The following is a 19124-nucleotide window of genomic DNA, read 5'->3' as shown; positions in this document are numbered from 1 at the left end:
GTGCATGACTTAGAGAATCGAATTCTCTAATCATCACTTAGTCAGCTCTGGCCAGAGACTTAGAATCATTACAAACTTTCAGAACACACAGGACATCCAAGACTATTCTAGCGATCGAATCCCCGACTACAATGCACAGACCTCCCACTAGATTTCGGACTGCACGAACACTGGCCCTTGGGATGGTCCTCGGTGGAACTCAGGGACAGGTCACGATACAGCTGGTCCTCTAGTGAAGTCACGGTGATGTCTAGGTCATAAGGACTAATGGTGTACAACTATACCATAGATATCTCTACTCGATTATTGGGAACCACTTAGAGATTTCTAGGGTGAGGGAGTTCAGTGAACTCGTCAACTTACGAGCACCCACTTATGCATGCCGATATCACAATACCGTTTACTGATGAGATGCAGTACACATACACTAAGTGCTAGTCTTAATGGGAAAGGCCGATATCCTCATTAGAGGCGTAACCCTTCGACTAGGAACACGTTTAACAGTTATAATACTTAAGTAAATATCTCACGATCCTAACGATCAATTACTAGTACTTGTAATAACTGTAAGGACTATATCTATGCTTGTGACAAAGGGACAAAGATATAGAATGCCAAGGTGTTTTATCATTAATACGAATAAAGGTTCGTTTATTACAATAATAAATACGAAAAGCCACAGCCACATGTTGGCTTGTTGGTCACCTACTCTAACATATATATATATATATATATATATATATATATATATATATATATATATATATATATATATATATATATATATATATATATATATATATATATATATATACACATATATACTACTTACATATAATGATATATGTAAGTAGTTGTCAAGTAATTATATTTTCCTTTTTATGTGTTATGCTTCAGTACTTAACTAAATGATTATAATTCATTCGTTTTTATGTGAAAAGAAATTTGGAGTATCTTTATTTATTCTTTAAGATATATAAGCATTTAATTGTGGAGTAATTAATCTGTTTCTTTTGGGTGCAGTAAATAATTGCGATGAAGAAGACATACGACATATATGATGAAGAGAGTACGTAGAACCGCAGTGAGTAGTTCTTTACTACATCCATATATTAATCAGGAATTGTCTTGGGAGGTGAAAGTTCTTCAATTTAATGTCACTTTTTTTTATAGATTTGTATTCCTTGATAAATTAATTATATCTGCAGATAGATACTATGCATAGAGTGGGTGCATCAAAGTTATTTGGAATTGCTAGTTATTTGACAGGAATATTCTTAAGCAGCTGTGTTTTCATTCTTTCCCCAAAATAAAATTACCTTTCTAAATATTTTCAAAAACTTTCCCCAAAAAGAATTTAAAATTTTCTCTCTCTAACATACATGATTTGACTGCTACAGTGAAAATTGTATTCACTAAATTACAAACTAAACAAATTTTTCTTTCAAAATACCCTTTTCCAACACCTTTTAGACATGATTTTACTTGCTACAGTATAAATTGTCTCCTCTCAAAACACAAACAAACTTTATTTTATTTTCAAATTCTTCTCCCAAAACATCTTTCTCCAGAATAAAATGGAAATGGAAGCCCAAAGGCTTGCCAAACACAACCAATGAGTTTTATGTTCTGTATAACATATCTACATCACTTATCGCTGGGGTGGTTTTATTTTCCATGATTATTTTATTATTGAGTTATGAATATTCTTTATAATATTTATTTTCTAACAAAAGTTTCCTCAATATGGTCTCATACAGTCATTTATTATTTGTGTTATTTATCTTACGCAGTTTTATTTTGTGTTAAGTGCATATGATTCATACACTACGTTTTGTTACTATGAAAGATTGTGTAGAATTTTAGACTGTGCTCGATAGAAACCAGGATTACGTTATGATCGATGTCCGAATAACTATTTGTTTATATAAGATTTGATGTGTTTTTCTTACTCTCATACAATGGTCTCAAATTCTATAGGTTTTACATTTTAATTGTTTTATGATTTTAATTGTCAGACATGCAACTGAATCAGTTTGTTATTTCTACAATAAATGAAAGATTTCGGCAGTGAAAAAAGTATTAAAAAATCTCGCACACAGTAAGATTTGCCCAAACAATACGCAATAGCACTTTACTTTGCTAATTTATTGTTTAATTTGCTAACTTATTGCCTTTTTTTTCCCTAATAGTTTAAACGTGTTTACGATTTGTTAGACGACCCATACAATTTTGCCACAAAGAACATTTCAAGCACTTAGTCTATGAATCTTGTCGTTCTCCTCAGGTGTCTCTACACCTTTCAAGTTTTCGTGTTTTCACTAATACTCGATTTTCAGTACTTTATCATGTTTTCATTTCCGAATTTCTTTATTACCGCAGTTTACACATTCTTTATTTTTGAATTTTCAAATATCTCTATTTCTTTATTTTTAATTTTTTTTAAACATTCTTTGTTATTCAATTGTGTAATTTTTATTTCTCTTACATCTTTGTAACTATTTTTTTTTTTAATTATTAATTTTTCTTAACTCTATTTGTTATTCCCCTTTTTTTGTCAATGACGTCATTGTAAAAAAAAAAATTAAACTTTTTATGTTTCTACGAAATCGGTGATGATATTTTTATAACTTTGTTTTCCTCTTCAAATCATACATGACTTTTCGCTTAATATTTTCTTCAAATATACTCAGTTTAATGTCACGTGTTGAAGTTATTATTGTTTTTACTCTTTGCAATATCACGCCGTGCATCGCACAAGGATAAATACTAGTGGTTAGTAACAACTTAGATTCCACGGTATCTAGACCAAGAATCGGAGATTGTTTATAATATGTTAATAAGCGAATGCTTTATATACATTGGAAAAACGAGAGATTACAATTAAATCTCTACAAATTAATACAGTCGGGATTAACAAAATTCTATTTATTTAGTGAAATATTTTATTATCGAATTAATGATTTAGTAGGTTTTTACGGAGTCGGTATTAGAAGAAACTGTTATTTTAACGAGGTTATTAATTTATCGAATATTAATATATCGAGTCGAGACTGGAAGAAACTGTTATTTTAACAAGGTTATTAATTTATCGAGTATTAATATATCGAACTTCTACTGTATTTAAATTTCATAACAATTTTCTTTGAGTTGGATGTTTTCGGTTTGCCACTAAACAAATTCATTTCAAAATAAGGTCATATTAAATTTAACAGAAAATGTTAATGTTGAAATAGAACATACAAGTCAAATACAAACAAAAATATATTGATTGCAAGAAATGTAAGAAAACAAAATTGAAAAAAATAATTAAAAGAATTTAGAAAATTTATAAAAATAAAAAATACGTAGGCATCTTATAAGAAATAATTTTTTAAACTTACACAATTTAGAAATTTTTTTTGATAAAAACGTACAAAGTCATAGTAATACATGGATTTTTGTTCATCCTTCGCCGAGATAATATCTCGGGGTTTGTAGCGATAACTTGGTATATCTACTGTACGCCCATTCACTAAAATATGTCTATGGTTGATTAATTGACGGGTTGCGGGAATAGTCGAAGCCAAACCCAACCGAAAAAGGTTGTTATCCAAACGCATTTCAAGTAATTGTAGTAAAACTTGACCTGTTGACCCCTTAGCTTCTACGGCGATATGAACGTATTAAGTAATTGTCGTTTTGTAAGACCATAGAAGATAAATAAATGATATATAAAAAGAGGAATAATCAATAGCCCCGAGTTCTTAGTAAATAATTAAGGGTAAAATACAGTTTGCACCCCTGTACTATCGCAAAGGTCGCATTTACCCCATGTAGTATTAAAAACTACAAAAACCCCCCTCCGTTAGTGATTCTGTCAGTCAAGTCTGATATGGCACGTTGACCACATATATTTCACTATTCGGGACATTTTTACCCCTTCACTATAAATATATATATATATATATATATATATATATATATATATATATATATATATATATATATATATATATATATATATTTACTGTTTTATACAATTATAGAAACAATTAAAATACAAAACTTCAAGTTTCAATTATTGATTTATAAATAATTATAATTTTGAAAATTTTAAATTGCAAATTATAAATTTATTACAAAAAAAATAATAGGAATTACTAAATAATGAAATATTCTCTAATAATTTATAAAATGACAAAAAATATAAAAAAATACTTTGTTGTAGAAATTCAATAAATATTATAAAATAATATAAATATATGTACAAAAGTACAAGAATCCTCCTAGCCCCACCATCGGAATATAGAGAAAAAAAATTCTTCCCACCGTTCTTCAATCTGGACAAAAATTAAGCAACATTTATCTTCATCATCTTCTAAAAATCATCAAAATCCCATGCCACCACCAACAACTGTCCAAATCTCATCACACCACCATCAACAACATCCACCCATTCCAACCTAATCCCCGCTCGTAGTACAAGAACCCATCACCGGATTTCGTGAAATAGTGCTTATTTTTTTTTGTGTTTGAGGATTCTATGTGAAGGTAATCGCCTTATATGAATGGATTTTGTGGAGAGGGTCGTGATTCCCTGCGGAAGAACCCACCCTGGCTAGCCGGCGATGTCGTGGTGACGGGGAAGGGCCTCGGTATCGGAAGTCTGCAGCGGCGGTGGACGAGGCAGAGGTGACGGCGTATTGAAGGGAGGGGATCGATGGTGGTGATGTACCGACGGCAGTGATGGCGTATCCTTTCGACATGAGGGGATCGATGGTGATGGGGGTGGTGAAATCATAGTCTCCGTACATCTTGATTTTGGTGGTGGGTGACGGAGAAATTTTGGAGAAAGTAAAAGACAAAAAGAGAGGGTATAAGAGTAATTTCACTGCAAAATTGAACACCGTCAATTTTTTGTTGACTGGCTGTCAAAAATAGGGGGGTTTTTGTAGTTTTTAATACTACAGGGGGGTGAATGCGACCTTTTTGATAGTACAGGGGTGCAAACTGTATTTTACCCAATAATTAAAATAGAGAATTTATGCGAAGTATGATACCACTAAATATAACATACAACGGATTAATCGTAAAAACATCGAATTTAATATCCACAATCAAATACTTGTGAACTCCCTTCATAAATGTGAAATATACTTATATAAACAATATTATAAGGATAAAAAAGAAAAAAAAAAGTAAATGATCTTCCCTATTATGATTGTATCTTACACAGATCCTTCGTACAATCAAGTCTAGCCTTCAACACAAACTAATTACAGGTTTTAAAAGTTATGTACTCGAGATGAGTTAATACAATAGACTCTACAAGAGATATTGAAATAACTCTAGTATATCTTTCTTTTCTCTCAACATGCTCTCATTTTCTCTTTTAAAATCCGTGAAAAAAACTTGCTTTGTGGACATGCATGTATTTATAGACTTCAGAACACATCAACTACCTGCATGTATATGTTAAGCGCATAAACAAGCACTAAGATAATAGGTTAGTGAGTTCGGTGGTGTTTGCAAATGCTTTTATAAATAGATTATGAACTTTTTTCTGCATATAATATGTTTTTAGGTGTTTGCAAAACAAGCTTTTGCTTTTGCTTCTCTTAAAATAAGTTGCTTTAAACTATAATTTAAAAAGCACCCATGTACTTGCGTTTTCTTAACCATAAGAAAATAATTGTTATTACTCAAATTATAGTGTCTAATCATATTATTGTTTTTCTTATGTTTTACAGGAGTAGTTAATCGTTTGAGCTAAAATTTCATTGAAACCTTACATATATATTTAGGAGTTGTTTGATTTGATTTTTATTTCTTCTGCTTGGTTTGAATACATAGATTTGTTCATCCTATGTTATGAAATGTTATTGTTGAATTCAATTTAAAAATGGCTTTGATAACTAGGGCGGTAAATAAAAGATTATTATAATCAATTTCATCATATTACATGTTATTGGCATGAATATAAGATATAAATATAATCTATGTACACCATATGTATGCGTTATCAGAGCTTGTACTTAATATTTTATTTATAATCAATTCTCATAGATGTAAAAACTTTGTTATGCACACAAGCAGTGCTAGAATTTTAAGTTCTCGAGGGTTTAATGCATTAAATTTTTTATAACGATGATAAAATGTTAATTATACACATTTTTTTTAAATCTCTACATAAAAAATAGAATTTCGAGAATTGTTGGAGGCCATGGCCCCTTCTGTCCATATGCTGGCTCTGCCACTAGTTATGCTTATTAGGATTGTAATTTATTGCGATGGCCGATTATAATTAAGTTAGTGTTCCGGTTGTAAACGTAATATTAACACTTGCTAAATTGGAAATTTATGATCTTTGAGATGCTACACCTGTTGAAATATACCTGGTAATTATTAATCATTGATATGGTGAAATAAATTCCCACTAACCTTACATACGAGTGTGTGTGATTGTGTGCAGATCAACGGTTAATAATCACCCGGTATATTTAACCTGATGTAGTATCAAACAAACCGGAATTTACTTCTTACAACATATAGGTGGAAGATGATGAAAATACAAATCAACTTTTTCTTTTTTTTTTCTTCTATTTTTTTAGTCTGATAATAATCTCCCAACCAATTTTTATCTCTGACATTTTTTTCTTTACATGCAATAAATTAATCATGTATCTATATTTATGAAATTCTATTCTTGTGTAGTAAACTCAACAAACATGCTTTGTGAAAAGAAAAACATTTGACTTATGGTTAAAACATAATTTATTTCAATTTGATCGGTAGTTTTACTCTTCCATAGTGTTAATATGTTTTACATTAATTATCCATAAATCTACATAATTAAATTGAGATTTTTAGGCAAGGAAAATAGAAATACAACATTGACAAAATTAATTACAGATAAAAAAAAACAGTTGAAATAAAAATATAATATTACATATCTCCTTGTTCATGTAATTAATTCATTCTAAATCTCTAATTGATATTATATTCAATGTATATACTTAGTCCATTTGTCACAACTCTAAACATGGCTTTATACTTTGGTCAATTCTTTAACCCTATTCTTAACTATAAATATTGGCTTCAATTATTTGAGAAAATGTGCCAATTTTAGCTTCAATATATCAATATGAAGAAGTTTTATGGGATAATTGTGTTACTCATATTGGCGGTTTTCCTTCGTAGAAGACTAGCGATTTCTTGTAACCAGCAATTTTTCCGTCAGAATAAAAAATAGATTTATCGGAACCGGTTGCTTTCCAATAACCGGTGCCTGCAGATCGACTAGGGCGGGACCCGTTTTTGTACTTTCGGTCTCTCGGTGTAAAATAATACCACTCATTTTCTCCAAGTTTAGGATAGATAGCTATCCAAAAATAAAAAAAATAAAAAGAAGGGAAAAAAATAGATATAATTAAATTTGCATGTGTTAAGTTAAATCTTCAAGAATATTTCAGATGTGTTCTTCACATATATAAAGTATCTATACAAGATATTATGTGAATGAATGAACTCAATGCCCACAGAATCTAAAATCTCAACCAAATAATACCAAATAATAATAATAATAAAATAATAATAACTCAACACATGTTAAATCTTCAATGATAGACTGTATTTTCAAATCTCAATTTAAAAAAAAAAATTCAAATTTGTTGAATCTAAAATCTAAAATCTCAACCAAAAAAATAAAAAATAAAAAATAAATATGAATTTTAACACGTGTTAAATCTTCATCTTCAATGATAAATCCGACTCTATTTTTACACACGTGTGAAACCATAGTAACTCATCATGTAGAATCCAGGTAAAGAAAAAAAAAACAAGACTCTAAATTTTTAATTTAAAAAAAAAAAAGAAAAAAAAAGAAAACAGTAGAACATTTTAGCAAGTATTAAATATATCAAGAATATATCGATTTTGCGTTTCGTTACACTGACGGATACTACGAAAAACAGTTGAAAAACCCTAAAAAAAACACATCTAAATTTTCAACTTTAAAAAAGTAAAAGAAAAAAAGGAAACAAGTAAGTACATTTCTGCACGTGTTAAATATATCAAGAGTATATCGATTTTTGCGTTTCGTCACACAGACGGATACTACAAAAAACAGTTGAAAAACCTTAAAAAAAAATCCTAAAAAAAAAAACACTAAAAAATAGAGAAACAAACCTCCCAGTGTCTGAGGATTGGCCTGGTAAAGATTGACGTCGCTGATTTCCGGTACGGGTATATGCTCGTCTCGAATCCGCTTCCTCAGATAATCGACAATCAGTTCTATGTCTTTCGGCGCGAACCGGTATCCAGGCGGGTAGGGTTTCGTTGCGTAGTTACCATGCGGCCGCATCGGAATCACTACTTGAGTACTGTTAGTTTTAGCTGGGGATAATTCCGCCGCCGGAATATTCTCAATTGTTGTTGTAAACGTACTCTTAAAAACCACAATGTTTGTAAAAACCACAATTAACTTCATTCCATGTTTGTGAACTCTGTAAACATTGATGCATACATTCAAAACAATAAAGGAACGATAAAAGATAGCATAACCACGAAACCAAACCAACAATCGAATCCGAAAACTTCAAACATGAAAATTACTGTAAAATAAAATCAAACTAAACCCTAACAACAAGCTTATTCTCTCCAGTTTCCTAAACAATAGAGTTTGTTCTGATTCGGAATTCTATTTGGATGAGACTTCTACGGTTAAATTGAAATATCGTTTACTTTTATAAATAAATAATTAAATAAATACTTGAAAAGTTTAAAAACTAAATAAAATGTGTAGAATTAAATATCTCTTTATATATAAAAGAAAGGTTTTGCCCCGAAACCCTAATCCTATTTTTGTGAAATATTTGCAACCTTAGGGTTATTTTTGTCCGTTTACTTGCAAGTCAATATATTTTGTTTTGTTTTTCTCCCGTCAGTTTTCTATATATTCCCAGTTGATTCTTCCATAAATATTTGTGAAATTCTTCCCACAACTCCGTGCTTCATCGATCATCTGTCTCTGCTCTAATATAATGGCCATAGAGATTTCCCTTCCATTTGTTGATAATTTTTTTTTTTGCATAATAACCCACCCCATATGTGGAAATCGTGTTATTTGATTGGTTTTTCCATAAGCACTATTGTTTCATATGGTTTTGCAGATTTTGATCTTATCCAGCCTTAAGCACGATGACTTTGTTCAGCTACCAGGTCTCTCTCTCTCTCTCTCTCTCTCTCTCTCTCTCTCTATATATATATATATATATATATATATATATATATATATATATATATATATACTACTTACATATAATGATATATGTAAGTGGTTGTCAAGTAATTATATTTGCCTTTTCATGTGTTATGCTTCAGTACTTAACCAAATGATTATAATTCATTCGTTTTTATGTGAAAAGAAATTTGGAGTATCTTTATTTATTCTTTAAGATGTATAAGCATTTAATTGTGGAAAAATTAATCTGTTTCTTTTGGGTGCAGTAAATAATTGCGATGAAGAAGACATACGACATATATTATGAAGAGAGTACGTAGAACCGCAGTGAGTAGTTCTTTACTACATCCATATATTAATCAGGAATTGTCCTGGGAGGTGAAAGTTCTCCAATTTTATGTCACTTTTTTTTTATAGATTTGTATTCCTTGATAAATTAATTATATCTGCAGATAGATACTATGCATAGAGTGGGTTAATCAAAGTTATTTGGAATTGCTAGGTATTTGACATGAATATTCTTAAGCAGCTGTGTTTTCATTCTTTCCCCAAAATAAAATTACCTTTTTGAAATATTTTCAAAAACTTTCCCCAAAAAGAATTCAAAATTTTCTCCCTCTAACAGACATGAGTTGACTGCTATAGTGAAAACTGTTTTCACTAAATTACAAACTAAAATCACTTCATCCTTCAAATTTTTCTTTCAAAATACCCTTTTCCAACACCCTTTTCGGAATCATTATAATGTCCTCGTCATTACGAGTGCCAACTCTCGATTTCCAACTTTCCAAAAGTGGAAACCCTAATTCAGGGCACTTTCTAAATTTGGAAACTTCCCGATTTAGAAAGTCCACTAAGATGTTCGCCTATTCTTTTCCTTTTCTTATTCTCATTCATAATTCTAAATTACGAATGTTGGACCCAATCATATTGACTTCCAATCATGCAAAGATAAACATATTTTACCTTTGACCGTTTATTCAAAGATCTCATGTGCACGAGCAGTGTGACCCTCGATGGTTCAGGTGTAAGCTAGCCGTGGGCCCACAACCCTTTGTGGTCAAAACTCGTCCCCTTAGAGTTACGATTAAGATGAAACTCGTTTCACCTTAATCACCCAACGAATCAAGATTGGCGTCTAGCAACTACGCGTCATGATTCCCTAGATACAAATGATGTGCCTGCAAGAACCTTCAGATATAGTTAACGTACAGTACGGTCCCTTCGATACATATGTCCCGATCGAACTAGAGGCATTGGTTCATCGAGACCTCTTTATATGTTCGATGACGGTGCGATCGTTCCAAGTGTTGTAATCGTCACGTGCATGACTTAGAGAATCGAATTCTCTAATCATCACTTAGTCAGCTCTGGCCAGAGACTTAGAATCATTACAAACTTTCAGAACACACAGGACATCCAAGACTATTCTAGCGATCGAATCCCCGACTACAATGCACAGACCTCCCACTAGATTTCGGACTGCACGAACACTGGCCCTTGGGATGGTCCTCGGTGGAACTCAGGGACAGGTCACGATACAGCTGGTCCTCTAGTGATGTCACGGTGATGTCTAGGTCATAAGGACTAATGGTGTACAACTATACCATAGATATCTCTACTCGATTATTGGGAACCACTTAGAGATTTCTAGGGTGAGGGAGTTCAGTGAACTCGTCAACTTACGAGCACCCACTTATGCATGCCGATATCACAATACCGTTTACTGATGAGATGCAGTACACATACACTAAGTGCTAGTCTTAATGGGAAAGGCCGATATCCTCATTAGTGGCGTAACCCTTCGACTAGGAACACGTTTAACAGTTATAATACTTAAGTAAATATCTCACGATCCTAACGATCAATTACTAGTACTTGTAATAACTGTAAGGACTATATCTATGCTTGTGACAAAGGGACAAAGATATAGAATGCCAAGGTGTTTTATCATTAATACGAATAAAGGTTCGTTTATTACAATAATAAATACGAAAAGCCACAGCCACATGTTGGCTTGTTGGTCACCTATTCTAACATATATATATATATATATATATATATATATATATATATATATATATATATATATATATATATATATATATATATATATATATATATATATATATATATACACATATATACTACTTACATATAATGATATATGTAAGTAGTTGTCAAGTAATTATATTTTCCTTTTTATGTGTTATGCTTCAGTACTTAACTAAATGATTATAATTCATTCGTTTTTATGTGAAAAGAAATTTGGAGTATCTTTATTTATTCTTTAAGATATATAAGCATTTAATTGTGGAGTAATTAATCTGTTTCTTTTGGGTGCAGTAAATAATTGCGATGAAGAAGACATACGACATATATGATGAAGAGAGTACGTAGAACCGCAGTGAGTAGTTCTTTACTACATCCATATATTAATCAGGAATTGTCTTGGGAGGTGAAAGTTCTTCAATTTAATGTCACTTTTTTTTATAGATTTGTATTCCTTGATAAATTAATTATATCTGCAGATAGATACTATGCATAGAGTGGGTGCATCAAAGTTATTTGGAATTGCTAGTTATTTGACAGGAATATTCTTAAGCAGCTGTGTTTTCATTCTTTCCCCAAAATAAAATTACCTTTCTAAATATTTTCAAAAACTTTCCCCAAAAAGAATTTAAAATTTTCTCTCTCTAACATACATGATTTGACTGCTACAGTGAAAATTGTATTCACTAAATTACAAACTAAACAAATTTTTCTTTCAAAATACCCTTTTCCAACACCTTTTAGACATGATTTTACTTGCTACAGTATAAATTGTCTCCTCTCAAAACACAAACAAACTTTATTTTATTTTCAAATTCTTCTCCCAAAACATCTTTCTCCAGAATAAAATGGAAATGGAAGCCCAAAGGCTTGCCAAACACAACCAATGAGTTTTATGTTCTGTATAACATATCTACATCACTTATCGCTGGGGTGGTTTTATTTTCCATGATTATTTTATTATTGAGTAATGAATATTCTTTATAATATTTATTTTCTAACAAAAGTTTCCTCAATATGGTCTCATACAGTCATTTATTATTTGTGTTATTTATCTTACGCAGTTTTATTTTGTGTTAAGTGCATATGATTCATACACTACGTTTTGTTACTATGAAAGATTGTGTAGAATTTTAGACTGTGCTCGATAGAAACCAGGATTACGTTATGATCGATGTCCGAATAACTATTTGTTTATATAAGATTTGATGTGTTTTTCTTACTCTCATACAATGGTCTCAAATTCTATAGGTTTTACATTTTAATTGTTTTATGATTTTAATTGTCAGACATGCAACTGAATCAGTTTGTTATTTCTACAATAAATGAAAGATTTCGGCAGTGAAAAAAGTATTAAAAAATCTCGCACACAGTAAGATTTGCCCAAACAATACGCAATAGCACTTTACTTTGCTAATTTATTGTTTAATTTGCTAACTTATTGCCTTTTTTTTTCCTAATAGTTTAAACGTGTTTACGATTTGTTAGACGACCCATACAATTTTGCCACAAAGAACATTTCAAGCACTTAGTCTATGAATCTTGCCGTTCTCCTCAGGTGTCTCTACACCTTTCAAGTTTTCGTGTTTTCACTAATACTCGATTTTCAGTACTTTTTCATGTTTTCATTTCCGAATTTCTTTATTACCGCAGTTTACACATTCTTTATTTTTGAATTTTCAAATTTCTCTATTTCTTTATTTTTAATTTTTTTTAAACATTCTTTGTTATTCAATTGTGTAATTTTTATTTCTCTTACATCTTTGTAACTATTTTTTTTTTTAATTATTAATTTTTCTTAACTCTATTTGTTATTCCCCTTTTTTTGTCAATGACGTCATTGTAAAAAAAAAAATTAAACTTTTTATGTTTCTACGAAATCGGTGATGATATTTTTATAACTTTGTTTTCCTCTTCAAATCATACATGACTTTTCGCTTAATATTTTCTTCAAATATACTCAGTTTAATGTCACGTGTTGAAGTTATTATTGTTTTTACTCTTTGCAATATCACGCCGTGCATCGCACAAGGATAAATACTAGTGGTTAGTAACAACTTAGATTCCACGGTATCTAGACCAAGAATCGGAGATTGTTTATAATATGTTAATAAGCGAATGCTTTATATACATTGGAAAAACGAGAGATTACAATTAAATCTCTACAAATTAATACAGTCGGGATTAACAAAATTCTATTTATTTAGTGAAATATTTTATTATCGAATTAATGATTTAGTAGGTTTTTACGGAGTCGGTATTAGAAGAAACTGTTATTTTAACGAGGTTATTAATTTATCGAATATTAATATATCGAGTCGAGACTGGAAGAAACTGTTATTTTAACAAGGTTATTAATTTATCGAGTATTAATATATCGAACTTCTACTGTATTTAAATTTCATAACAATTTTCTTTGAGTTGGATGTTTTCGGTTTGCCACTAAACAAATTCATTTCAAAATAAGGTCATATTAAATTTAACAGAAAATGTTAATGTTGAAATAGAACATACAAGTCAAATACAAACAAAAATATATTGATTGCAAGAAATGTAAGAAAACAAAATTGAAAAAAATAATTAAAAGAATTTAGAAAATTTATAAAAATAAAAAATACGTAGGCATCTTATAAGAAATAATTTTTTAAACTTACACAATTTAGAAATTTTTTTTGATAAAAACGTACAAAGTCATAGTAATACATGGATTTTTGTTCATCCTTCGCCGAGATAATATCTCGGGGTTTGTAGCGATAACTTGGTATATCTACTGTACGCCCATTCACTAAAATATGTCTATGGTTGATTAATTGACGGGTTGCGGGAATAGTCGAAGCCAAACCCAACCGAAAAAGGTTGTTATCCAAACGCATTTCAAGTAATTGTAGTAAAACTTGACCTGTTGACCCCTTAGCTTCTACGGCGATATGAACGTATTAAGTAATTGTCGTTTTGTAAGACCATAGAAGATAAATAAATGATATATAAAAAGAGGAATAATCAATAGCCCCGAGTTCTTAGTAAATAATTAAGGGTAAAATACAGTTTGCACCCCTGTACTATCGAAAAGGTCGCATTTACCCCATGTAGTATTAAAAACTACAAAAACCCCCCTCCGTTAGTGATTCTGTCAGTCAAGTCTGATATGGCACGTTGACCACATATATTTCACTATTCGGGACATTTTTACCCCTTCACTATAAATATATATATATATATATATATATATATATATATATATATATATATATATATATATATATATATTTACTGTTTTATACAATTATAGAAACAATTAAAATACAAAACTTCAAGTTTCAATTATTGATTTATAAATAATTATAATTTTGAAAATTTTAAATTGCAAATTATAAATTTATTACAAAAAAAATAATAGGAATTACTAAATAATGAAATATTCTCTAATAATTTATAAAATGACAAAAAATATAAAAAAATTCTTTGTTGTAGAAATTCAATAAATATTATAAAATAATATAAATATATGTACAAAAGTACAAGAATCCTCCTAGCCCCACCATCGGAATATAGAGAAAAAAAATTCTTCCCACCGTTCTTCAATCTGGACAAAAATTAAGCAACATTTATCTTCATCATCTTCTAAAAATCATCAAAATCCCATGCCACCACCAACAACTGTCCAAATCTCATCACACCACCATCAACAACATCCACCCATTCCAACCTAATCCCCGCTCGTAGTACAAGAACCCATCACCGGATTTCGTGAAATAGTGCTTATTTTTTTTTGTGTTTGAGGATTCTATGTGAAGGTAATCGCCTTATATGAATGGATTTTGTGGAGAGGGTCGTGATTCCCTGCGGAAGAACCCACCCTGGCTAGCCGGCGATGTCGTGGTGACGGGGAAGGGCCTCGGTATCGGAAGTCTGCAGCGGCGGTGGACGAGGCAGAGGTGACGGCGTATTGAAGGGAGGGGATCGATGGTGGTGATGTACCGACGGCAGTGATGGCGTATCCTTTCGACATGAGGGGATCGATGGTGATGGGGGTGGTGAAATCATAGTCTCCGTACATCTTGATTTTGGTGGTGGGTGACGGAGAAATTTTGGAGAAAGTAAAAGACAAAAAGAGAGGGTATAAGAGTAATTTCACTGCAAAATTGAACACCGTCAATTTTTTGTTGACTGGCTGTCAAAAATAGGGGGGTTTTTGTAGTTTTTAATACTACAGGGGGGTGAATGCGACCTTTTTGATAGTACAGGGGTGCAAACTGTATTTTACCCAATAATTAAAATAGAGAATTTATGCGAAGTATGATACCACTAAATATAACATACAACGGATTAATCGTAAAAACATCGAATTTAATATCCACAATCAAATACTTGTGAACTCCCTTCATAAATGTGAAATATACTTATATAAACAATATTATAAGGAAAAAAAAGAAAAAAAAAAGTAAATGATCTTCCCTATTATGATTGTATCTTACACAGATCCTTCGTACAATCAAGTCTAGCCTTCAACACAAACTAATTACAGGTTTTAAAAGTTATGTACTCGAGATGAGTTAATACAATAGACTCTACAAGAGATATTGAAATAACTCTAGTATATCTTTCTTTTCTCTCAACATGCTCTCATTTTCTCTTTTAAAATCCGTGAAAAAAACTTGCTTTGTGGACATGCATGTATTTATAGACTTCAGAACACATCAACTACCTGCATGTATATGTTAAGCGCATAAACAAGCACTAAGATAATAGGTTAGTGAGTTCGGTGGTGTTTGCAAATGCTTTTATAAATAGATTATGAACTTTTTTCTGCATATACTATGTTTTTAGGTGTTTGCAAAACAAGCTTTTGCTTTTGCTTCTCTTAAAATAAGTTGCTTTAAACTATAATTTAAAAAGCACCCATGTACTTGCGTTTTCTTAACCATAAGAAAATAATTGTTATTACTCAAATTATAGTGTCTAATCATATTATTGTTTTTCTTATGTTTTACAGGAGTAGTTAATCGTTTGAGCTAAAATTTCATTGAAACCTTACATATATATTTAGGAGTTGTTTGATTTGATTTTTATTTCTTCTGCTTGGTTTGAATACATAGATTTGTTCATCCTATGTTATGAAATGTTATTGTTGAATTCAATTTAAAAATGGCTTTGATAACTAGGGCGGTAAATAAAAGATTATTATAATCAATTTCATCATATTACATGTTATTGGCATGAATATAAGATATAAATATAATCTATGTACACCATATGTATGCGTTATCAGAGCTTGTACTTAATATTTTATTTATAATCAATTCTCATAGATGTAAAAACTTTGTTATGCACACAAGCAGTGCCAGAATTTTAAGTTCTCGAGGGTTTAATGCATTAAATTTTTTATAACGATGATAAAATGTTAATTATACACATTTTTTTTAAATCTCTACATAAAAAATAGAATTTCGAGAATTGTTGGAGGCCATGGCCCCTTCTGTCCATATGCTGGCTCTGCCACTAGTTATGCTTATTAGGATTGTAATTTATTGCGATGGCCGATTATAATTAAGTTAGTGTTCCGGTTGTAAACGTAATATTAACACTTGCTAAATTGGAAATTTATGATCTTTGAGATGCTACACCTGTTGAAATATACCTGGTAATTATTAATCATTGATATGGTGAAATAAATTCCCACTAACCTTACATACGAGTGTGTGTGATTGTGTGCAGATCAACGGTTAATAATCACCCGGTATATTTAACCTGATGTAGTATCAAACAAACCGGAATTTACTTCTTACAACATATAGGTGGAAGATGATGAAAATACAAATCAACTTTTTCTTTTTTTTTTCTTCTATTTTTTTAGTCTGATAATAATCTCCCAACCAATTTTTATCTCTGACATTTTTTTCTTTACATGCAATAAATTAATCATGTATCTATATTTATGAAATTCTATTCTTGTGTAGTAAACTCAACAAACATGCTTTGTGAAAAGAAAAACATTTGACTTATGGTTAAAACATAATTTATTTCAATTTGATCGGTAGTTTTACTCTTCCATAGTGTTAATATGTTTTACATTAATTATCCATAAATCTACATAATTAAATTGAGATTTTTAGGCAAGGAAAATAGAAATACAACATTGACAAAATTAATTACAGATAAAAAAAAACAGTTGAAATAAAAATATAATATTACATATCTCCTTGTTCATGTAATTAATTCATTCTAAATCTCTAATTGATATTATATTCAATGTATATACTTAGTCCATTTGTCACAACTCTAAACATGGCTTTATACTTTGGTCAATTCTTTAACCCTATTCTTAACTATAAATATTGGCTTCAATTATTTGAGAAAATGTGCCAATTTTAGCTTCAATATATCAATATGAAGAAGTTTTATGGGATAATTGTGTTACTCATATTGGCGGTTTTCCTTCGTAGAAGACTAGCGATTTCTTGTAACCAGCAATTTTTCCGTCAGAATAAAAAATAGATTTATCGGAACCGGTTGCTTTCCAATAACCGGTGCCTGCAGATCGACTAGGGCGGGACCCGTTTTTGTACTTTCGGTCTCTCGGTGTAAAATAATACCACTCATTTTCTCCAAGTTTAGGATAGATAGCTATCCAAAAATAAAAAAAATAAAAAGAAGGGAAAAAAATAGATATAATTAAATTTGCATGTGTTAAGTTAAATCTTCAAGAATATTTCAGATGTGTTCTTCACATATATAAAGTATCTATACAAGATATTATGTGAATGAATGAACTCAATGCCCACAGAATCTAAAATCTCAACCAAATAATACCAAATAATAATAATAATAAAATAATAATAACTCAACACATGTTAAATCTTCAATGATAGACTGTATTTTCAAATCTCAATTTAAAAAAAAAAATTCAAATTTGTTGAATCTAAAATCTAAAATCTCAACCAAAAAAATAAAAAATAAAAAATAAATATGAATTTTAACACGTGTTAAATCTTCATCTTCAATGATAAATCCGACTCTATTTTTACACACGTGTGAAACCATAGTAACTCATCATGTAGAATCTTGGTAAAGAAAAAAAAAACAAGACTCTAAATTTTTAATTTAAAAAAAAAAAGAAAAAAAAAGAAAACAGTAGAACATTTTAGCAAGTATTAAATATATCAAGAATATATCGATTTTGCGTTTCGTTACACTGACGGATACTACGAAAAACAGTTGAAAAACCCTAAAAAAAACACATCTAAATTTTCAACTTTAAAAAAGTAAAAGAAAAAAAGGAAACAAGTAAGTACATTTCTGCACGTGTTAAATATATCAAGAGTATATCGATTTTTGCGTTTCGTCACACAGACGGATACTACAAAAAACAGTTGAAAAACCTTAAAAAAAAATCCTAAAAAAAATAAACACTAAAAAATAGAGAAACAAACCTCCCAGTGTCTGAGGATTGGCCTGGTAAAGATTGACGTCGCTGATTTCCGGTACGGGTATATGCTCGTCTCGAATCCGCTTCCTCAGATAATCGACAATCAGTTCTATGTCTTTCGGCGTGAACCGGTATCCAGGCGGGTAGGGTTTCGTTGCGTAGTTACCATGCGGCCGCATCGGAATCACTACTTGAGTACTGTTAGTTTTAGCTGGGGATAATTCCGCCGCCGGAATATTCTCAATTGTTGTTGTAAACGTACTCTTAAAAACCACAATGTTTGTAAAAACCACAATTAACTTCATTCCATGTTTGTGAACTCTGTAAACATTGATGCATACATTCAAAACAATAAAGGAACGATAAAAGATAGCATAACCACGAAACCAAACCAACAATCGAATCCGAAAACTTCAAACATGA

General features: G+C 30.7%; 2 protein-coding genes across 2 annotated transcripts; both read right to left on the bottom strand.

Annotated features, from left to right (window-relative positions):
- Positions 1-7157: 7157 nt before the first annotated feature.
- Positions 7158-8344, bottom strand: LOC148767698 (NAC transcription factor 32-like). The gene is made up of 2 exons (XM_088824757.1): positions 8170-8344; positions 7158-7363 (listed from the first exon to the last, which is right to left on the bottom strand). Exons 1-2 carry the CDS (start codon positions 8342-8344, stop codon positions 7158-7160), a joined length of 381 nt encoding a protein of 126 aa, XP_088680883.1.
- A 9349-nt stretch (positions 8345-17693) lies between these two features.
- LOC148767697 (NAC transcription factor 32-like) lies at positions 17694-18880 on the bottom strand. Its single transcript, XM_088824756.1, has 2 exons — positions 18706-18880; positions 17694-17899 (listed from the first exon to the last, which is right to left on the bottom strand). The coding sequence occupies exons 1-2, from the start codon at positions 18878-18880 to the stop codon at positions 17694-17696; spliced, it is 381 nt and encodes a 126-aa protein (XP_088680882.1).
- Between the last annotated feature and the right edge of the window lie 244 nt (positions 18881-19124).

Source organism: Erythranthe guttata, chromosome 10, assembly GCF_056151865.1.
Source record: "Erythranthe guttata isolate IM_541 chromosome 10, IM_541, whole genome shotgun sequence".
NCBI classification, from domain to species: domain Eukaryota; kingdom Viridiplantae; phylum Streptophyta; class Magnoliopsida; order Lamiales; family Phrymaceae; genus Erythranthe; species Erythranthe guttata.
Note: the sequence above shows the minus strand (reverse complement) of the source record. Positions and strands in the feature narration are given on the sequence as shown.

Coding starts and splice junctions, on each gene's coding strand:
- LOC148767698 (XM_088824757.1), bottom strand. CDS start 8,344: ATGCGGCCGCATGGTAACTACGCAACGAAACCCTACCCGCCTGGATAC. Junction 7,364..8,169: donor CAATCCTCAGACACTGGGAG/GTTTGTTTCTCT, acceptor ATTTTTGGATAG/CTATCTATCCTAAACTTGGA.
- LOC148767697 (XM_088824756.1), bottom strand. CDS start 18,880: ATGCGGCCGCATGGTAACTACGCAACGAAACCCTACCCGCCTGGATAC. Junction 17,900..18,705: donor CAATCCTCAGACACTGGGAG/GTTTGTTTCTCT, acceptor ATTTTTGGATAG/CTATCTATCCTAAACTTGGA.